This window comes from Mustela nigripes, chromosome 2 (genome assembly GCF_022355385.1).
Source record: "Mustela nigripes isolate SB6536 chromosome 2, MUSNIG.SB6536, whole genome shotgun sequence".
Taxonomy (NCBI): domain Eukaryota; kingdom Metazoa; phylum Chordata; class Mammalia; order Carnivora; family Mustelidae; genus Mustela; species Mustela nigripes.
This window is the reverse complement of record NC_081558.1, coordinates 24,587,050-24,611,089: the sequence shown is the minus strand read 5'-3', so window position 1 is coordinate 24,611,089 and position 24,040 is coordinate 24,587,050. Positions and strand designations below refer to the sequence as shown.

General features: G+C 36.2%; 1 protein-coding gene across 7 annotated transcripts in view; it reads left to right on the top strand.

Moving 5' to 3' along the window:
* Nucleotides 1-24,040, top strand: part of ERC2 (ELKS/RAB6-interacting/CAST family member 2) — a 915,738-nt gene that overhangs the window by 411,413 nt on the left and 480,285 nt on the right. For all 7 annotated transcript variants that reach the window (XR_009402378.1, XR_009402376.1, XR_009402377.1 and 4 more), the window contains one exon: nt 19,580-19,717. Coding sequence is in view for 1 of the 7 variants with exons in the window: in XM_059389982.1 (XP_059245965.1) it covers nt 19,580-19,717 (138 nt within the window). In the remaining 6 variants the exon portion in view is untranslated. The remainder of the gene's footprint in view (nt 1-19,579; nt 19,718-24,040) is intronic.

Here is a 24,040-nt window from a genome sequence, read left to right as displayed (position 1 = left end):
TTTTAATATATGTTTGCAGGGAATTTTGCAGTGATCTGCTCTGTGGTACCTTAGGATACATCTGGATGTGAATCACTTACCCTGAAGGTGTTTTATGATTAAGGAAAGCATCCAGTGGTATTAGGGAACCAGAGGAGTTTGTTAACAAAGGATAGAAGTTGTCGATGACCATCTTGAAACATTGATCTGATCTGTGAGATTCAGAAATTACATGAGGGGAAGCTGCCTTGGACAATAAAAGAACAAAACACATTTGAGATCTTAATAGGAAACAAAAGTGCATAAACAAAAACAGACTGCTTCTTTAAATATCCGATTTCAGAACAAGACTAACCTCCCAGGAAAGTTTAAGGAACCCTGAATTTAATTGGGAAAAGAAGTGGGTTTACATTTTCTTTAGTGTCAGGCTAGCAGATGAGATTGAATTTTTGACACTTTGCAGAAGACAGACTTCTTTCCATTAGCCGAATGAATCCGGGGCCTGCGTCATTATTTTATTTTGTAAATTCTGCATGTGCTATAATCAGACCACTCAAATGCAGATGGTTACTGCTGGAAGGAATGAACGAAGTTAAACTTTCAAAAGAAGAAAAATGTAAGGCCTGCTTAACCATTTCAGCTCCTCTCTCCAGCCCCAGTGTTTAAATCACAGGCATAATCTTTTTGTGTTTTTTTCCTCCCAGTACCTTTAAGATCCCGTGAAGTTATTTTACCAGCAATTTGAGAGGAAGAGAATATACAGAAGCTGCTTCCTTTATGCTGAAGCTCTGTCCAGTGGCATTTACCAAGTCCTGTTATTTTTATGGGGACTTATTATATCTTCAGCCTCTTTGTCTTGTCTTCAACCTTTAATGAGCTATGGATAGGATTTTTAAAAAAAATTATTTACTGTAGAAAGCGAATGAGAGAGACCGGGGGAGGGCAGAGGAAGAGGGAAAGAGAGAATCCTCAAGCAGACTCCCCAGTGAATGCAAAGCTGGACTCGGGGCCTTTATTTTATTTTTTTTAAAAGAGAGATATATAGCTCTCTTTTAAAAAACACACACACACACACACACACGTATGTATTTATTTCTGTTAGAGCCAGCCAGGTTTATTTCTAAGGAGGTGTCAATCATGGTTTTTTGTTTTTGTTTTTTATGTTCAGTTAGCTAACATATAATATACATTGTTAGTTTTTGATACAGTGTTCAACAATTCATTAGTTGCATGTAACACCCAGTGCTTATCACAATGCATGTGCAGACTCAGAGCTTAATTATAGGACCCTGAGATAATGACGAGAGCTGAAATCAAGAGTCAGCAGCTTAACTGACTGAGCCACTCAGGTGCCCCTGGATAGGATTTGTTTTAAGTAGCTGATGACTTCCCCTTTAGAGAGCCAAATAGGGAGATTAGATCTTTTTGGTCCCTTACTTTCTCATAGAAGATGATCCTATCAAATGCAACCGCCACTGATGTATATTCTGTTTGAGAGAAGGAAGGTCTGAGGGAAGAGGTTCTTTCCCCTCCTCCTACCCTTCCAAGCCTCTGCCTGGATCCATGTTCTAGAGATGATTTTAAAATTCTCAGGTCTTTGAAAAAAACTTCAGTTATGAGAGACTGAGGGAAAATATTGCCAGTCTGGCAGGGCTTGAGCTCACCACCCTGAGACTGTGACTGAGCTGAAATCAAGAGTCAGACGCTTAACTGACTGAGCCACCCAGGCACCCTTTACCCACTTTTTTGGTTTTTTGGAGAAGAATGGTGATTGAGGGAGAAATTATTTTCCATATGAAGTTTGGTGTACAATGTTTCAGTGCCGGTATTTTTTAAAACTCTGGTCACCGACTATTTGATCAAAGTGACCTGCAGCTCTTGTTAAATATGTGGGTTACCAAATCTACCTCTAGACCTGATGAGTCAGAACTTATGGTCCTGCAGCCCAGGAATCGGTGTTATAAGCTATCCAGAGGATTATTGTATGTGGCCAAGTTGGAAGCCACACGATTTTGGATCATTTTTATAGTTTAATAGTTGAGTACATTTTTGCAGATGTATGATTGATTCATCACAACATAATGAGTGATAGGAACAGATGATCCCTTTTGGATCCCTGACTGTATTTAGTGTATAAATTATTAGGATGCTGGTATCTCTCAGAGATTGCTGAATTACATTCTTGGGGACTTCTGTCCACCATCCCTTTGGTCTAGTGAAGAGCATAAGTCATTGTATCACAAGAAATTCTTGAGAAGGAATTTGGTCTTAACCTCATAAAAACTCTTCATTTCCAGAGATCCTTTCATGATTAGCTTCCAAAATATTTGAGATAAATTTTAAAGATGCCCAGAATTACTGTATAACATTTGTGAAGCTCAGGAAGGATACTGGTTAGACACATAAAATTTTATGTCCCTAAAGAAATACACCTAAAGTGAAGAGGAGCGGGGGAGCAAGTAAGATATATCTTTCAGGTCCTGCCAGGGCCATTTAAGACTGGGCTGTGGAAGGTTTAGGGTAGGGCAGCTCTTGCCAAGTACAAATAAAGCACGTTGTTTAAAGAACCAATTGTAAAAATCAAAGGAAAAATACTAAGTTACACAACAATCATCCAATTGGTCGTGCTTATGTGCCTAATTGCAGAAATGTTATATTTCTTTATATTTCTTGTTGTTTCTAAGATGAAAATAAATATTGAATTTACCCATCTTGCCTTTAGTACCTGTATTTAACAGAGACCTGTTTTAGGGATAGCCCTTTAATTTGTTTCACAAAACTTTTATTCCAATTCAAAAAGAATTCTGGTAGACAATTGGGTTATTTTACAAATTATATTGATACTAAGATTCATACATACTGAGCTTCAGGATTAATGTTCATTTTTCTAATCTACGATAAATACATTCTCTAGCTACCAGAACTATTGCTTTTGGTGGTTTCTATTTCCAGCACATGTTACTATGTTTTTGAAATGGAACATTTGCTGTAGGGGACAGAACATTTAGCATGAAGTATACTAACCAATAACAAAATAAATTGTCTGCAAATAATGATATAGGGTGCTTTGACATAATGTTTCTATTTTTCAGTGTAGTGGTTCATCTCCTTGTGCTTCCTCTGAGTTTGTATTTGATTTGGGGAGAAAGAGCCAGGATTTGTTTATTTAGGAAGTAGATGCAAGAGTCCAAAAATGAACTGCATCCTAATCTTCCCCCCAGTGGCTCTTATAACAACATGGTGGGGGAACTTTTTGAAATGCTACATCTTCTTAGGAAGAAATTTTCTGCAATGTGAGTATTTTATCCTATTAAGTATCTCTTAAATTAAATTAAAGAACATAGAATATTTTACATTGGAAAATAGTTGCTTGAGTACTAGGTAGAGTGCTGTCATTTTCCCCCCAAATGTATACATACTTTTAATCTCAAATTCAGTTTCTTCTATTATTTCATTTTTGAGCTCAAAGGAAATAAATCTTTTTTTTTTTTAATTCCCTTCATGGGTTTCAAATGTTTAACTCATAAAATTCTATAATCTCTTAAAAAAACAAAAGACCATAAACCAAATTTAGAATTCAAAACAAAGACTATAAATAAAATAATTCTTTAAAAAAAAAAAAAGCTTCCTAAAACCCCAAGAAGGCAGTCAAAATTGTGGAAAGACGTCAACTTGAAGTAATTTAAATGACACAATGTTATGGCTCTCATAGAATGGCCTTGAGAAAATATTTCTTAAAATGAATTCTCTCTGAAATAATTCGTTTAGACAGAGTCTTGAAGAACAAACTCTCTTGAAGTGAATTATTTTCTTTGATGCTGCTATTTTCTTGCAAATTCCAAAGGATGGAACCTTTGGTTTAAACTTAAGATGATGAAAGTAATTTTCCTTTGAGAACTAGGTTTTCAGCTGAATTGAAAAGCCTGTCTGCAGGTGAGATTTAATTTAATCCTTTGAGTACTTAAGAAGCATTCCTGAGACAGTGGCCAAAAATGTGACAAGATTAGCACTTTGTTTATTGACAGTGTGTGGACAGGAAAAGACTTTTATCCCAAAGAGTTTAACGATTTTTTGGTGATCTTAATGGCAATTTTTAATTACTAAAATATTAATTACTTAAATAGCCAAAGATTATATGATATACTTAAAATTTAAATTTAGTTGCAGTTGAATTGTAGCCTAGGATTTAAAAAAGCAACAAAGCAAGCATCATAGGCAGGTAATATCTTGGTAACTGAATTTTAAGTTTAGAACAGAGTTAGAGAGTGGAAAATGAATCTATAAGTATTAATGAAAATGAGTAAATGGAAGTCTATGGAAGATCTATTGTGTCTTTCTCTGAATCAGAATCATCTATATATGGTTTTCATGAGAGTTTAAAGATTTCATAAAATTTTTTATTTGTCCCATTATTTCCTCTTTAATTCCTGTTTTCTATGAGTGTTTTGTGTGTTCTAAGAAGCAGACCAATTTTTCTGATGTCAGCTACTATTTGAATAAATAAAAAAGTCCATAAATATGAAAGGTATATGCATGGTTGAAACTTGATACAAAAGCTATATAATGTGTATAGCTATGACTTTCAGATAAAATTAGTGTCATAAAAAAATTCTTAATTGTTTCCTGTTCATTGTGTGTGCAAATGTACTTTTGCTACATATAATGATTCCCTTGTTTATGCTTTGCTTTTTCTTTTATTTGAGGGAGTACAAAATATTAAAACATTGGAATATTTTGACTCTAAATTTGATGGGTTTTCAGGTTTTTTTTTTAATGTGGAAAACAAAAGTAAAATCTTCTTTCTGACCATGATGACATTCAGCAGAAATGAGTTTGCACAGTATGAGAATTTTTTTCTGTTTAGGAGGCTCCAGAACTCTTCACCACCCTGCTGTCCTCTCAGTAGATTTAGCCATGATTAGCAAACCATGGAGAATCTTGTCCATAGTAATGACTTATTAGTATTTTTACATCATGAGAATTTCTAGATGCAACCTAGGATCTTGCCTGTCATTTTATCATTGAACATTTTCAGGATGTTCCATTTTAGAACAATTTGGGGATGTTTTAAATTTGCTGCCTATTCATTTTATGTCTAAAGGAAAAATTACACAAAATTCCATATTATTTGGGAACATGCTGTCTTGGTTAAGGTTTGGATCACATTTTAAAATTAGTTTTAAAGGAAAGGAAATCATATAAATGCTTTGGAATTCAGATAAGCACCAAGCTTGGGAAGCAGACACTTTTATTTTAGAGGGCTTATCCTTTGGGGTCAGACGGCTGATGATAAAAAAGCATCCTAGACCTTTAATATTGATTATGCATTTTAGAGAGCTGTTTTCTTTCCTGCTTTCTCTCTATCCTTTTGAATTTGGACTTTGGTAGAACTTGCAGCATGCAGTATCTCAAATATTCCACAGGGTGTCATGATATGGTTGTTTGTTCTGAGGAACAGTGTCTAATGGGAGGTAGCTTGAGCCAAGCCTCATCCAGTATTTAAAGGGCTGGTTCATTTTGGTTATAGTCAAGAATTATTTATGGAGGACCGACTATGTGAGAGCTCCATGATAAGAAATGTAGCTGTTAATGGTATCATGTAATCCTTTTCTTCACTTTGTGTTTGTCATTTTGGCCAAGAGAGTATTTACCAACATAGTGAGTTTGTTTGAATTTATATGCTATGTAGCTTCATGCCATTTGGGAATGAATCTCAAATGGAGGATTCAGGTTTGGAAACTACTCAACTGCCCAGCCAGCTTCTGGCTCCCTTCCTTGTATCATCTGGTGGGAATAGATCCCTAGGGGTCACAGTGCAGGAAGGGAGCTGAGAGTTACTGCTGTAAAGTTACTGAGATAGCCATGGGGAGGCTGAAGCAGGGCTGGGCCCGAGTTGGACAGTTTGAATATGAATTCCCCCTTCCTTCATCACTCATTGTCTGGGTCAGCTTAACAGGTTTGTTTGCTTCTTTTCATTTCTAAATCTGTGATTGGATTTTGAAGAGCAAATTAAACAGTTCATTTCTAAAAAGTGTTTAGTGGCTTCCAGTTTTGGGAAAAGATAGCCATAAACTCACATTTCCCTTCTTCTTCTCTCTAAATATAACTTAATTTAGATTGTCTGGACATAATTCAACAGACCGTCATAAAAGAACTCTGAAAGTTGGGAAAGAAGAAGGACGATTGGGTAGGGGCCTCAGGATTTGAAGAGCACCAGGATGAGTTCCCTGGGGTTTGTTCCTATTCTTTATATGTCCCTGCCTAGAACTTGGAGAGCCCTGTAATCCTGAACTGCCAAGAGAAATTAGAAGGAAAGAAGGAAGGATGAAGGAAGAGAGAGAGATTAGAATGAGAGAAGGAAGAAGGGATGAAGAGAAGAAGAAAATGCCTGGTCTCTCTGGACAAAGGACCGGAAAAGGGAAGCCCAGCTGTGACTTAGCACTGGGCCAGTCTGCCCACAATCACATTGCTAGCAGAGTCCATTGAATCAACACATTTCCCCATCTCCCACCTGCCAGCAGTGGCAGGCTCAAGCTGCCCACAGCAGTTTCATCAGTGGAGTCAAGGCAGGTCAACCTAGTCCCAGCCCCCAAGTCCCTGGTAGCAGTGAGCTGCCCTGTCCCTAGCGGCAATGTCAGCAAACCAGAGAGGTCAGCTAGCACCCACATGCTAAACTGAAACAAGGTGACTGCTTGCTAAAATAGAAGATATAAATAGGAAAACAAAACAAAACAATTCTAACATATATTCAAAATGTCCAGGATACAATAGAATATTACTTTTATACCAAGACCAGAAAAGTTACAATTTGAACGAGAGAAGACAACTAATGCCAACATGAAGATGAATCAAGTATTGGAATTATCTGACAAAAATTTTCAAGCAATTATCATAAAATTGATTGAACAAGTAATTACAAATTCCTTTGAAAAAATAGAAAGCCTTACTGGAAGGATTCCATAGTAGAGTGGAAATGACAGAAGATAGAGTCTGTGAACTTGAGGACAGATTAGTAGAACTTAATCTAAACAACAGAGGAAAACTAGACTGGAAAATAAAAGAATAGAGCTCAGGGAACTGTGATTCTATAATAAAAGATCTAACATATCATCAGAGCCCCAGAAAGAGATTAGAAAGAATATGGTGCTAATAAATATTGAAGAATGTCTATAAATTCCCCAAATTTGGCAAAAGATATAAACCTACAGATTTAAAAAGATAAGTGAACCCCAGATGGTATAAGCCCAAAGACACATCACAAACCTCTAAAAACTAAGACAAAGAAAAAAATCTTTGAGCAACCAGAGAGAAACTACTCAGTATTTATAGGGGGATGGATACCAATTCAAATGACTGGATTTCTCATCTGAAACCATGGAGGCCAGACAGAATTGGCATATTATTCAAGTACAGAAGAAAAAACTGCCAGCCGTAAATTCTCTATCTGGTGAAACTATCGTTTGGAAATGAAGAGGGAAATAAAGACATTTTTAGGCAAAGGAAAACTAAGAGTATTTGTCACTAACCTTTCTACCCTTGAACAATTGCTGAGGGAAACTCTCTCTAAACAGCCCAGAAATGGTAAAGCAGGATTTTACTTCAGAAAAGAATAAAGAAGAGTGGAATGGAAAAAATATGGCTAAATATTTTAAACTATCTTCATCCTTATAATTTTAAAAAATCACTTTTGACATTTGAAACAAAAATTATAGCAATATTGTGCCCAGTGTATGTAGAGGAAATAATGAGACAATTGGATTTAGAAAGTGATGAAGATAAAAAGGACCTTAAGAAAGTGCTATTTTGGTACTTCACTGGAAGTGATGAAACATTTATATTAGTAGGTTATGACATGTTTCATATGTAAATTGTACTACATACAGCAGTTGCTAAGAAAATATGCAAAACCATATGGTCAAAAATAGTATAAGTAAATGAAGATGGAATCTTCATTTACTGGATAAAAATTTATCCAGTAACCCTCAGGAAGGCAAAAAAGAAATGGAGGAAATCAACATAAAACAAATAATAAAATGGCAGGCTTAAACTTTAATGTATCAATAATTACTTTATGTAAATGGCCAAGATATACCAATTAAAAGAAATTATCCAACTCGATGTAGAAAAACTCCAAAACAAACAAAAACTCTCCAAAACCCTGAATAATTATATGCTGTCTATAAGAAATTTACTTCAGACACAATGACATTGTAGGTTGAAAATAAAAGAATGGAAAAAGATATATCCTGTTAACTTACTTATTTTTTTAAGAGAGAGTGTGAAGGAGAAAGAGTGTGAGGGAGAGGGGCACAGGGAGAGGAAGAGAGAATCTTAAGCTGATGGATGCCTAGCATGGAACCCAACACAGGGCTAAATCTTACATATTTGATCTGAGCCAAAATTGAGAGTTGGACATTTAACCAGCTGAGCCACCCAGGTGCTCCTAACATTAATTTTTAAAAAAGAGAAATGGCTATATTAATATCAGATTAGGCAGACTATAGAGCAAAGAAAATTACTAGGAACAATAGGAAAATTATATAGGAAAAGAAGTAATCCACCAAGAATACATAGTGATTCTCAGTGTGTATGCACCAAACAAAATATATGAAATAAAAACTGATAGAATTGAAAAGAGAAATGCACAAATTCATGATTATAGATGGGACTTCCACACCTTACTATCAGCAATTAAAAGAACTAAATATAGAAAATGAGCAAAGATACAGATGAACTGAATACAGACTAGCAAGAGCTAATTGACATTTGTAGAACACTCTGCCCAACAATTGTGAACTATACTTTTTTTTCAAGTGCTCATGTAATGTTCATTAAGATAGAGCATATTCAGGGTTGTAGAACAAAACTGAACATAGTTAAAAGAATTGAATTCATACAGTATATTCTATGATCATAATGATCATAGAATTAGAACTCAATAATAGAAGGATATGAGATTTACAGGTAATCCATGGTTCAGAGATACTAAGTAGGGATGCCTGGCTGGCTCTTTTGGTAAATTGTGTGACTGTTGATCTTGGGGTTGTGGGTTTGAGCCCCATGTTTGGTTTAGAGATAACTTAAAAAAAATAAAAATCTTTAAAAGACACAAAGATTCTCAGTGAATATTAATCCATGCCTCAAAGATAAAGTAAAAAGGAAAAAAAATATATATATATATATAGCTGAATGAAAATGAAAATACAACATATTAAAATTTGTGGGATGCAGCTAATGCAGTGCTGAGAGGGAAATTTGTAGCATTAAAATGGTTACATTAGAAAAGAGGAAATGTTGCAAATGAATAATCAAGGTTTCTACTTCAATAAACCAGAAAAAGAACAAAATAAACCCAAAGCAAGTATAAGGAAGAATAATAGTAGAGCAGAAATCAATAAAATTGAAAACATGGAAATAATAGAGAAAATCAGGAAAATCTAGCAATAATGAAAAAGATAGAAAAGATAAAAATCATCAATATCAGAAAAGAAGCAAGAAATATTACAGATTGTGTACCCATTACAAAGTTGATAGAGAAGGGGATTCTGGGTGGCTCAGTCAGTTAAGCGTCTGACTCTTGGTTTTGGCTCAGGTCATGATTTCATGGCTCCTGAGATGAGACCTGTATTATGTTCAATGCTTAGTGAGGAGTCTGCTTACTCTGCCCCTCCCCCAATTTACAGACATGTGTGTTCTCCCTCTCTTTTAAAAATAAATAAATAAATAAATCTTTTTAAAAAAAAGTTGATGGAAGACTATTACAAACAGCTTTATACTCATAAATTTGACATCTTAATAGAAATGGTTCAATTCCTCAAAAGCCACAAACTATCAAAACTTGAACCAAGATGACATACATAACCTGAATAATCTTATGACCATAAGATAAATTGACCATTCAATTTAAAAGCTCATATAAGAGATATTTCCATGCCCAGATACCTTCAGTGGATAATTTTACCAAACAGCTAAAGAATTAACACCAATTATACTCAGATCCTTCCTGAAAATGGAAGAGAGAATATTTTTCAACTACTTTATGAGGCTAGTATGACCTTGATACCAAAATAGAAAAATACAATTAAAAAAAAAAAAAACCCAAAAGCAAAATCTCCCAAAACCAAAACCACAGACCACTATGTCTCATAAACTTAAATAAAAAATTCTCAACAAAATATTAGAAAATCAAATGCAAAAATGTATAAAAAGAATACTATATCATGACTAAGTGATTTATTTCAGTGGGATTTATTTCAGGTACACAAGGTTGGTTCAACATTTAAAAATCAGTCCTTGAAAAAAAGCAATCATTGTAATCCACCATATGAACAGAATAAAGAATAAATAATATGATCATATTATTTAACATAGAAAATGCATTTGATAAAATTCAATACCCATTTATGATTAAAAACCCTAAGCAAGTTCGGAATAGAGGAGAACCATCTTAGCTTGTCAGCAACTTATTCAAAAAAATCTACAGCTAACATCTGTCTTTCACTACTAAAGACTAAATATATTTCCCCTAAATTCAGGTAAAAAGCAAGGTTGTGACACAGTACTCCAAAGTTCTCACCACTGTGACCAGAAAAATAATTGAAAAATAAAACCATCCTTTTTTGCATATGACATGATTGTCTATATAGAATATCACAAAGTGTCTTTAAAAAGAAAAAATGTAAAACTTCCTAGTGAGTTCATAAAGTAAGTTCAGTAAAATCTGAGGATATAGGATCAGCAAACAAAAATTAATTACATTTCTATATACTAAAATGAATATGTGGAAACGGAAATTAAAGACAGAATTTCATTTATAACTCCCAAAGAAGTGAAATACTTAGAAATAAATTTACCAAAACATGTATAGGATCTATATGCTGAAATTTATAAAATCTTAATAAAACAAATCAAAGAGGACCTAACCAACTTGAGATATGCACTGTATTCATGGTTTGAAAAACTCAGCATATTAAAGGTGTCATTTCTCCCCAAACTGAGCTATAGGTTTAATGAAATTCCTTTCAAAATCCCAAGGGTTTTTGGTGAACATATACAGGCTTATTGTAATTTTTTTGTATGGAAATGTACAAGCCCTAGATTAACTTAAAACATTCTTGAAAAAAAGGGGATATTAACACTTACTATATAGCTATTGTAATCAAGACAATCTCCTATTATTTGAGTGATAGGTAGGTGAATGGAACAGAATAAAGAATCTAGATATACAAATATGCTTAATTGATATTTTGCAATGGTGCAAAGACATTTCAATGGAGGAAGAAAAGCTTTTTATAAATTTTTTTTTGTTTTTTATTAATAATGTTTGATCAACTGGACATTTATAGGAAATAAAATTGAACATTGACCTAAACCTCACATCTTATACAAAAAATTAACTCAAAGTAAACCATGGATTTAAATGTAAAACATGAACCTATAAATGTATTAGAAAAATAGGATAAAATCTTCAGGATCTAAGGCTAAGTAATGATTTCATAGAATTGACATTAAAATCATGAAATATATTTTTATCCCCAGGGGAATATATGTTTATAAAAAATAAAAAATTAAAAAAAATAAAAAAAATCATGAAATATAAATTGGACTTTCTGCTCTGTGAAACATCCTGTTAAGTGGATGAAAAGACAAGACTGGGAGAAAATCATTGTGTAAACCATATATCTTACAAGGGATTGGTATCTAGAATACTCTCAAAAGAACTCTGAAAAGTCAACAGTAAAACAAAACCAAAACAATCCAGTTAGAAAATGGCTGAAAGTCATGAGCAGGTATTTACTGAAGAGGATGTACAGATGAAAAATAAGCAAATGAAAAGGTGTTCAAAATCATTAACCTTTAGGGAAATGCAAAATAAAACTGCAATGAGATGTCACTGTACATCTGTCAGAATTACTAAAACAAAAAGTAATGACAACACCAAAAGTGTTGGTGGGAATGTAGAAAAACTAGATCATTCCTACGTTGCTGGTGGGAATGTAAAATGGTACATTCACTCTGGAAAACAGTTTAGCAATTTCTTATATAGCCAAATTGCAAGTCCCGTGACCCAGAAATTTTACTCTGGTGGCATTTATCTCAGAGAAATGAAAACTTATGTTCACAGAAAACACTTACACATGAATGTTCATAGTAGCCTACTTGTAATAGCCCCAAACCAGAAACAACCCAAATACCCTTTAACAGGTAAATGGTTAAACAGGCTGGTAGATCCATACCATGGACTACTACTTAGTAATTAAAAAAAAAAAAATTACTGATAGACATAACAACTTGGATGGGTTTCCAGAGAATCATACTGAGTGGGAAAGACAAACAATGCCAAAGGTTATATTATATACCATGTGCCTATATTTATGTAACATTTATGAAAGGATAAAGTTATAGAATGAAGAGGACTGATTTATTGTTGGCAGGGGTTAGAGATGGGGACAGAGACAGAGATAAGTAGGTATAGTTATAAAAGGACAGCACAAGGAATCTTTTGGGGGATGGAATCGTTCTGTATCCTGACTCTGGTGGTGGTCACATGAATCTGTACAAGTGATAAAATTGCATAGAACTAAGTATACAGACACACACACAGACATACACCCATACACATAAATGAGTGTGTATAAAAATTGTGATAGGGTGCCTGGGTGGCTCAGTGGGTTAAGCCGCTGCCTTCAGCTCAGGTCATGATCTCAGGGTCCTGGGATCGAGTCCCGCATCGGACTCTCTGCTCAGCAGGGAGCCTGCTACCCTCTCTCTCTCTCTGCCTGCCTCTCCGACTACTTGTGATTTCTCTCTGTCAAATAAATAAATAAAATCTTTAAAAAAAATTGTGATAACTGAGAAAGATCAATGGATTATATGTACATCAATTTCCAGGTTGTGATACTGTGCTATAGCTATGCTAGATTTTACCACTAGAGGAAACTGGCTAACAAATATAAGGGATTTCTTTATATCATTTCTTACAACTGCATGGAAATCTCAATTATCTCATTATAAAATGTTCTAAAAAATCCCTAAGTATTTAGGACAATGCCTGGCTTGTAGTGAAGAGGTCTGGTACATATAGTACCTAACTATTTTATAAGCTTAAAGTTTATTTTTATTTTAACTTTAGGCCATGTAAAAATGGCTGCAGCAGAAAAGCCATGTTAAAATGTCACACATCCCATTATAATTAATTCTTCAGATCTGTATAAATTTCTCTTGTAGAATTCTTTGTTTAAGGAATCTTTTAAAAGACTACTATGTTTTTTTAGTATAGATGAAATATATGGATATAGTACCCAGAATTCTAGGATGGCGCTCATGACATGGGCTCCCTGGTGTTATGTCAATGTTTGGATTACGTTTTATGCAAAAGGGAATTTGCAGATGTAATTAAGGTTGCTATTCAGTTGACCTTGAGTTAACCAAAAGGGACATTATCTGGGTGGGCTTGAACTAATCACTTGAGCATTGCAAATCTGAGTCTAGAGGTCAGAGACGAAAAGTCAGAAAAACTTAGAGCATGGAGGAGGGAATTTGACATGTAAAAAGTGCTCTGTTGCTAGCTTCGAAGATGGAGAGGGTCATGTAGCAAGGATCTAAGACAGGTTTAGCTGCTGAGAGCATCTGTTAGTTAATAGCCAGCAATGAACTGAGTAATGCCAACAATGTGAATTATCTTGAAAGAGGACCCCGAGTTCCAGATGAGAGCTCAGCCTGATTGATCTTTTGATATCAGCTTTCTGAGACCATAAGCAGAGAAACCAATTATGTCATGCTTGGACTTGTGCTCTATAGATTGTGGGGCAGTAAATTCATGTTGTTTTTACCCACAAAATTTATGCTAATATTTCATGGAGTAATAGAAACCCAATACAATGGGTTAATTTAAAGCTTTGTATTTATTTTATTTTTATTTTTAAAGATTTTATTTTATTTATTTATTTGAGAGAGAGAGTGAGAGGGCACACAAGCAGGGGGAGGGACAGAGGTAGAGGGAGAAGCAGACTCCCTACTGAGCAGGGAAGCCTGACATGGGGCTCCATCCCAGGACCCTGGGGTCATGACCTGAGCCGAAGGCAGATGCTTAATTGACCGAGGTACGCAGGTGCCCCTAAATCTTTGTATTTAAATCCATGATTTAGTGGGTCCTATACTAGCAACCAGTTTTGCCTTTTCCTTGGTGTGTAAAGAGTATTTCTGGAGGAGGATTCTGGGAAGATGGAGGAGTCAGAGGCACCAGGAATGTCTCTCTCCATCTAGACAATGATTGCACTGTCAGAATCTGACTGATGTAATTATGTTGGAACTCTAGAGTCTATTGAAGGCTTGCAAGTTCCAGAGGAAGGCTGAGATAGTAAAATGCGTTAATTTTGGTCAATATTAGTTGTTAGCACAGTGGAAGCTAACCATTTCCCACCCTTTAGCCAAGAGACAAGCAGCCGAACATGTGTGCCTGAAGCAGCCTACACACAGCTTGGAAGAGCCAGGGTAAGCAAAAAACAAAAACAAATAAAAACAAACAAACAAACAAAAAACCCCACCTTTCAATTATCAAGGTTCTGTGTTCTGATCTTTACTGCTTCTGATCTTGAGGTACCGTCAGAGTCAGCAGCCATTGTTGTTGTACCTCCCCATGTTAGGGCAAGCTCCTGCTCCTCTGCTGAACTGACTTCCAGGGGACTAAAAGGAATGGCAGTCCTTTTCCTCTTCATTCATTTTCTCTTCTTCTCTTTTGAGAGCCATACATTGAAAATTAAGACATTCATGAGCAGCTGCATATATAAGGAAAATTAGAAAATGATGACACATATTTGGGAAAAGACATGGGCTCAGGAAAGACTTGAAAAGACCTTATATTTTTATACCTCAGATTGATCTTTGCCACAGAGATACCCTACAACAACAATGACAACAACGAACTGAAACAATAAAAACAGTAAGAAAAAACAACAAACCCTGGGAAATTGGGAGAATCTGATTTCCAGAGTTACCACATCCAGTTTTCAACAACAACAAAAATCACAAGGCATACAGAAAGTAGGAATCAACGGGGGAAAAAAAAATAAACAGAAACTAGCCCTGAGACCTGATGGCAGATCTACTAGACAAAGATTTTATTTTATTTTTCAAAAGATTATTTATTTATTTATTTGTTTGATGGAGAGTGAGATCACAAGTAGGCAGAGAGGCAGCCAGAGAGAGGGAGAAGCAGACTCCTCACTGAGCAGAGAGCCAATGTGGGGTTGGATCCCAGGACCCTGAGACCATGACCTGAGTCAAAGGCAGAGGCTTAACCCACTGAAACACCCAGGTGCCCCATAGACAAAGATTTTAAAACAACACTCTTAAAGATGCTCAGAGAACAAAAAGGATATGTGGGAGAAGTAAATAAAAGAATGTATGAGCAAAATGGAAATATCAGTGTAAAGATAGAAAACTCAAAAGAAACCAAAAGGAAATTCTGGAGCTGGAAAATATAATAACTGAAATGAAAAATTTACTAGAAGGAATTAAAGGCAACTTTGAACAGCCTGAAGAATCAGTGAACTTGAAACAAAGAAATAGGATTGAAGAAAAATGAACAGAACCTAAAAGATCTGCAGGACATCATGAAATGGACCAATACACATATTATAGAGTCCTAGAAAGAGAAGTGAGATAAAAAGCCAAAAAGAATATTTGAAGAAATAATGGTTGATACTTTGCAAATTTGATATGAATATAAACATCCAGGAAGCTCAGTAAGCTCCCAGAAAGATAAATTCAAAGGGACCCACACCAAGATCCATTATAACCAAACTTTTGAAATCTAGAGACAAAGAGATACACTTGAAAACATTAAGAAAGTGTCATGAGTGATCCTAAATAAGATTATAAGCAGACTTCTGATCAGAAACTTTGGAGGCCAGAAGACAGTGGGTTGATATAATCAGAGTGCTAAAAGAAAAAACAAAAACAAAAACAAAAACTTCTGTCAATCAAGAATCCTATATCCAGCAAAGCTGTTCAAGAAGAAGGCAAACCATAAAAGACTCTTTAACTATAGGAAACAAACTGGGATTGCTGGAAGGGGGATGTATAGGTATAATTAGGTGATGGGCTTTAAGGAGGGCACCTGATGTAATGAGCACTGGGTTTTATATGCAACTGGTGGATCTCTAAATTCTACCCTGAAAACTAATAATATACTATATGTAATTAAATTGATCTTAAATAAAAAATTAAAAAAAAAAGCAGTGAGGGAAGAATTAAGATACTCCCAGTTAAATAAAAGCTTAGGAGTTTGTTACCACTAGAACTGTCCTACAAGAAATGCTCATGGGAGTCACTGAGGGTAAAATGAAAAGACACTAGATGATAACCCAAAGTAATGTGAAAAGAAAAATATCTCAATAAAGGTAAGTACATGGGCAATTACAAAAGCTAGTATTATTGTAATAATGGTTTGTGATTCCATTTTCTGTTTTCTACATGACCTAAGAGAGTAATATATTTACAAAATCTATTAGTCTAAAAACTAGTATTATTGGAACTTTGGTTTGTAACTTCATGCTTCATTTTCTACATTAGGTAAGATGTCAGTGTATTTAAAAGAATTTATTATTTGTGTTTGCGAACCCACAGTGTATAAAGACAGAATTTTGTGACATCACCAGCCAAAAGGGCTAGAGATGGAGCTGTAAAATAGGAGAATTTTTGTGTGTTACTGAAGCGAAGCTGGTATAAATTCAAAGTGTTAAAATTAAGTGTTACAAGTTCAGGATGTTACAAGTAATTCCCATGGTAACCACAAAGAAAATAGCTGTAGAATAACATACACATACACGGACACAAAATGATTATAGATTTACTCATTTTACTACAAAGAATCGACTAAATATGAAAGAAGAGAGTAATGCAGGAAATGAAGAACAAAAACATTATAAGGTCTACAGAAACAAATAGGAAAGTGACAGACATAAACCCTTTCTTTTCAGTAATTACTTTAAATGTAAGTGGATTAAAATGTAATTGAAAAACAGAGATTGGCAGAATGGAGTAAGAACAAGGAAACAACCCCTCCCCACCACCTGTACCATGATCCAACTATATGCCATCTGTAAGAGAGTCACTATAGATCCAAAGACACAAATAGAATGAAAGTGAGAGGATGGAGAAATATGTTCTATGCGAGTCATAACTGAAAGAGACAAAACAGACTTCCAAGTCAGAAACAACACTTTTAAAAAACTGCCTTGATCAAAACAAATCACAAGAGAAATGAAAAAATACTTAAAGTTGAATGAAAACAAAAGTGCAATGTACCAAAACTTACTGCATGTAGAGAAAGCAGTATTAATGGGGGAATTTACACATCAGAAGAATATCAGCAGATTAAAAGGCAAGCCACAAAATTGGAGAAAATATTTATAAATTATATATGTGAGAAGCAATTAATATGCAGAATATATAGAGAATTCCTAAAACTCAACAGCAACAACAACAAAATCAAACAATGTGGTTCAGAAATGGGCAAAGGGCTTGAATAGGCATTTCTCTCAAGAAGATATACAGATTGTTAGTAAGCACATGAAAAGATCACTCAATATCATTAGTCATTAGGGAAATGAAAATCAAGGTATAAGGAGACTATAAAGAGACAAATCAACTATAAGGAGACACCATCTCATACCCATTAGGATGGCTACTATCAGAAAATCAGAAAATACAAAGTGTTATATTACCCGGTAGGACCCTGGCCCTAAACTTCTTCAGTCCTCAGTGACTTGGGGAGGTCCCAAGGAGTCTCTCACAGGCTTATAGTCTACTTTAGCCCCTATTTCCAGTCCCCATAATCCCTTGAAATCAGGGCCTACCACTGACCCAGGGCTGATACCCTGAGAGAAGGTATCCTTTGTCCTGTCCAGGGCACTGTCTCCTAGGGTGACAGGGGGTGCCTAATGAGTTTGCTTGGAACCACCATGGATTTACATATATTCGTGTACATAAATGTATCTGTGGGTGTGGGTGTACTCAAAATAATGGGACACCCTCTCCTTAAAGAGCCAGTCCTTTCAGCTGTTGGCTTCTTTTATATAACGAGTATCATTCTGACATGTAACCATCCATATTCTTGTTCACCCATATATGTATTTATGGTGTTGTGTATCCATGTGAACGCTTGTCTGCAATAGAGAAAGCCTTTGTTTTGATTATATGTCTTTTGAGTGAATTCTCACAGAAGTAGGTGGGCAGGAATACATTGCATTTTGTTGAAGGAGAAAGCTAATTATTTGATGTATAACTTGAGTTTCCAGGATGTCTGTCTCAAGGCAAAAAACATGTCTTATTAAAAAGATACATTGTTGGGAAAAAGAAAGGGAAGAAGGAAGAGGGAAGGGAGAAGAAAGGAGGGGAGAGAGAAAGGCCATCTCTGTTAGTTCAAATTGCTTGTAGCCATTGGAAAAATTGGCCAAGTCCCATGTTCTGCCATTTGAGGGTCAGCGGGGTCATTGCTTTTATGTTCATTTTGCTGCTGCTACTACTGCCACCTCAATTGTCACCTTCTTCTCCTCCTCGTTTTTGCTGCATTGCTGTCATTATTTGTGTTGCATTTCAGGTTTATGCTAAATGAGTCAAATCATCCAAAAATTTGTTTAAGTCACACGTTGTTAAACATGAATTTGGAATGATATCCTGCGAAAGCCTGGGTACAGAATACAAATATTTTAAATGGACTTATCTTAGAGTTGTACTGCTTTTTTTACTTGTCACTTTAAAACCCTTAATATGAATAAATTGTTTGTATAGTGGGATTTTTTAAATCTTTAGATAAGAAATACATGAGAATAAAAGAGAGAATAAAAAAAAATGAATGGTAATGTACGCAATGCCCAGGAAAGGTCCTTGCTGCTGCTCATCGGCAGGCGTTATAATCAGCTATTTGGTGTGTTTATTTCAGGCTGCAGATAGTGGATAAAAGTGGCTGGTTGGTTGCCAGCACATGACTTAGTTGCCAAATGGAGTGTTTAGTACTTGTTACATTTGATTTATATCACAAGTTCTTCCCATTAACAGTCTACTGATGATAACCTACTTGGCTTTTCATGTGGTTACTTTGAAACAGCCACTTGACAACATTTGGCATATCACAAAATTTACTACTGAATAAAGGAGTGAGTGAATGACTACATAGGTTCTGCCATATACTGATATGGTGCTTGATGCAGAATGAGCACCCAATGCATGTCTTTTCATTGAATGAAAAAGTCCCGCTAATGTATTTCTCTGATTCACTGTAATGGAGATTAGATTAGGGACCGGTCTGGTAGGAAGGACAGAAATAGGTAGAAATAGCAACGTTTACATGCCTGAAGGGCTTGCATCAGTATGGAAAGAGGTAGTCTTCTCATCTGTATCACCATTTAAATACAAAGTTTAATTACATGGAAGGATGAGGTCTCATCAAAATGGTCTTGATTCTAAGTCTCTGTAACTTCAGTGCTGACAATGTCTGTAGCCTGGGGTCTATGTTTTTAAAAAAGGTCCAGTTCAGGAACCTTGGCCTTGGATATGTTATAAAATATGCATTAAGTATGGTGATCTTTATTTTCAGATTGAAAACTTACAAGAACAACTTAGGGATAAAGACAAACAACTAACCAATTTGAAAGACAGAGTGAAGTCCTTGCAGACGGATTCCAGTAATACAGATACTGCGCTAGCAACACTCGAAGAGGCTCTGTCAGAAAAGGTGAGCTTGGGCTGAACAACAGGGGTGTTAGGATTTAGGGAAGCATGGTTGGGAGGAGATGATCTAAATGTGCCCGCTTTTGCGCTCACCCTACCTGCCTTCCCAGCTGGACCTCCCACTCCCACGTTAGCCTTCCTCAGTATACTTGGCACATTAAATAAGCCAGGAGAGCCTTGAAATGCAAAACTGATCCCATCATATTTGGCCCTGCTTAAAAACCTTCATTAGCTTGTTACTGTTCTTAGGATGATGACAACTGGAATCCTTAACCTGGCACATACGATCCACCCCTTCATCCGATCTGGCTGGTATCCGATCAGCTATCTCTCTGCCTGCCTGCCTTACTCCTCTCCCTTCCCATCTTCCCAGCCTCCTTCCCTTTCTCCTTCTTATTTTCCTTCCTTACCTTCTTTGCTTTTCTCTCCCTCCCTTCCTCTACCTTCCCTCTTTTTCTGTCTTTCCTTCCTTCTTTCCCAGCCCCATCCCCCATCTCTCTGCCTTCATTTTCCGTATTCTAGCTACGCTGGCCTAGATCTTCAAGTTTGCCACGTTCCTTCCTTTCTCAGACCCTTTGCCCACACCTAGCCTGGAATGTTCTTTACTTTCTGCAGATTTAATTCCTCTTCTTCTAGGAATGCAGCTTCCTGAGAAGCAGTATTACACAGTAGTCAAGGATGTGGACTTGGGAGCGATACTGTCTGTCTCCTATATTCCCCATTATCATAGTCCATGAACTGTAGTAATGAAGTCAAGTGGAAGGAAACCTGGGTAGGAGCTAGTCCCAGCCCTGCCACTAACTGGATGGCCTTGGCAAGTAATTCTCTTTCCCAGCACTTCAAATTTGTGGAAAGAAATGTATTAAATTAAATGGCCCGCAGATTTTTTTTTTTTTTTTAAGCCAGTGTATCTTAAAGAAGGCTTTTTTGACTTCTGTGTCAGAATCACCAGAAGGTGCCTGTTGGAAATCTAAATCATTAGGCTCCATCTATACCTACTAAACCAGAACTTTGAGAGGGTCTGGGATTTTATACTTTAGCAAATTCCAGGAGTGAACATCCAGTCATTGGTGATTGTTCACTCTAGTCTGAGAGCCACAGCAGTACATTAAAAAATAGAGATGCTAAAAGGAAGAGCCATAAGTCTATGTCTAGATAGAAATGATAACATTATAACTTTAATATTAAATTATTAAGATATGATATTTTACTTGAAAACATAAAAGAATAAGTAAGATGATTCTTTTGGGAAAATACTCTTTTAAAAATTCTTAAGAATTTACTACCAAAAATCTCTGTAGTAATTTTGCTTATAAAAATTTGAATGAGGGAATGTTCATTCAAAAATATTAAGGATTATGTATCCTGTTTGCAGTTTTTGAGTGATATGATGTCAGTGCATTACTACCTCTCAATTTCTTTCTGCAACTTTACGGAAGTAAACATATACCATATAGTTTTTCCATGTCATGGATTACTTGGCAGGATTTTATCTTTTTTTTCCTCTGGCCCTATTAAGATTTGATTTATTCTTGTTTAAATCCCCAAACAATTCCCAAATCTGAAACTATTTCTTTTATTTAAGCACTTCCTTTGAGACTGAGAGGATGATGGGAAGGAAGACTGAGGTCTGTGGGAGTCTGCCTCCGCTATACTCATGCCACCACTTGAGAGTTGCATCACGTGCGGCAAGCCTCTTCTCTTAGTACATTATTTTCAAAATGCACATTTAAATTAGCTGACATCCAAGTTCCATTTCTCTTTGGAACCACCTTGAGAGTAATTATTCAGTTTGCTGATCCACAATCTCAGGTGTGTGAAATCTGAATTGGGCAGTAGATGAGGAGTTGAGTAGTTAGATACCTTTAAGAGCCAGGCAGAGAACAAAAATGAGGGAAGTGAGCTTGGTGTGAGGCAGTAGGTACTGCTGGCAATTGTGACAAGTGGCAGAGTCCTTGACCTACCTCAAGCCATTCAAGTTCTGGTTTTAAAATATCATAAAGGCAGATGCTCAAACCAAATGTGAGGTAGGCCAGCTTTGTCCTGGAGTTCTTAGTTTTCAAACTTTATTTGCATCTGACTTTTTACCTTTCACAGAAATGAAGATTAAAAGCAAATACAGATCAATTCATTTGAAGGGAATTTTCAAAAGGTAACAAAATCAGGATGTTAGTGTATTTGAAAAGCACAGACAAAAACATTGGATAGGAACTGGCAAGGTTCTTCATCATGGGAGAATAGTAGATTCATTGTAAGTATTTATTCCCATATCAAACTTTTGGGTGTATCCAAATAATCTTACCATCTAGGGAGCTTCATAAAATACGGTTTTCTGGGTCCCATTTCCTAGTGATTCTGATTCAGTTGCTTTTCCATGGGTCCAAGGAATTTGTGACTTTTTTTAAAAGGATTTTTTATGTATTTATTTGAGAGAGAGACAGAGATAGCGAGAGAGTACACAAGCGGGGAGGAGAGAGAGAAGCAGGGTCTCCACTGAACAGGTAACCCGATGTGGTGCTCATTCCTAGGACTATGGGATCATGACCTGAGCCGAAGGCACCCCAGCCAAAGACTGAGCCACCTAGGCGCCCCAGAACCTGTGATTTTTTTTTAAAAGTATGCCAGTGATTCTATTGAAAGTGGTCAAATGACCACACTTTGAGAAATACCAAACCTATACTCTTCCATTTTGAAGAACTGAAAATTTTCGACAGATGCAGCACAATTCCCTGTTTCTGGGTGCTAGGTAATGTCATGGATAGACTGTGGTGCATGCTAACTTCTCAACCGAGTGCTCCAGGAAGCCACTTCTTATCTGTCTAAGTTGCCCCTTTGTTGGGACTTTGTTGCCTTCCTGGACTGTCCCAAGGCCACTGAGGTCACCCGTCATGGAATGTGACTGAAACTCAAACCTTCTAGTAATTGTTGTTTTTACAACATCATGACCACCTTTAGTCACCCTTCCCTCACAAGTTCCAGTTTTATCCACATTTAATTGAACAGATCCCCTGGAACAAGATATGGTACAAAAAATAAAATGATTAATTAAAAATCATGGACTCATAAGAACATCTAATTATTTGCTGTCATTTGGCTGATGAATGGAACCTATTAGGCACTATTCACCATTCCACTTGAATTATGACCTTTGGGGAGTGTGTTATTCATTTTAGTTTCTGAGAATTTATATACATATTCACAGTGCAAAAACTAATGCCACTTAGCAAGTTAAGATTGAGTATGACTTTGTTCTAGGATTGACACACAGAAGCTCAAGAGACGGAACCCACAGATTTATAAAGCTGGTCTCGCCAAGCGTTGCTGTAGCCGCATAGCAGATAAGCAGTTGAGAAAGGCAGATAGCAGAGCCGGAGGCTGCTGTAATTCAGTTCCTGCTCAGTGATAAAGCACAAATAGATTAGACCTGTGCAGAGCCAGATGAGTGCGCAAGAAATACTTGCCAATGCAAATAAGACTAAAACAAGAACACGTTGTTGGAATTTCTGCAAGTTAGTTGTTAATCAAGTAGATCATGGCATATTAGGGCCTTTTAACACATGTTTTTGACATCTGGCCCTGCATGGCTGACAGTTAAATTAGTTTTGTGATTGACGGAGAAATATTTTGTAGTATTGAATCATCAATAACACTTAAAAACATTGTAGTGCTTGCTGATTTTTTTTGTCATCGATGCCCAGTCAATAGTACAAGTGCTTAGAGCAAATCAACCTATTTACCAAATGACTCTGACACCTTCTGGATGTTAACACGCATACTTAATTTTATTTCCCTTCCTTTGAAGCTAAGACAGTCCCTAAGTTGAGTTCTCACTCCTCTTATTCCTTCCTTCAGCTTCTTTAATTGCCTATTGTATGCCAGACAGTTTGCTCAGCCCTGAGTTAAGAGTCTTAGGATTTTGAGTGCTGCCCTTTGGAAAACTAGGCCGGGAGGATAGATATACAGTAAAACCATAAGAAGGGCACTGAGTGGGAATAAAGGCCACATAATCCAGCCAGACCAATTCCTGGGAAAGTTTCCAAGCAGTGAGGTGACACAGTTTGGGACTTAAAAAAATGTCACTCCAACAGCTCATGTGGTGGCAGTGATGGCATGAATAGGGCCTGGTGGCCGGGTGACCAATTGTGATGCTTTTGCAATGAGTGTAGGCATAAGGCAGTGAGGGTTTAGCTGCTGAAAATTTTAAAAGCCCTTGAGAGACTTCCTGTGCACTGAGGCCATTTTCTTCTTTTGTAGATGGCATAATTATCCACTCACCAGTGTCACAAGCAGAGTCAAATAGGACTATAACCGGAATCAAGAAGAAATA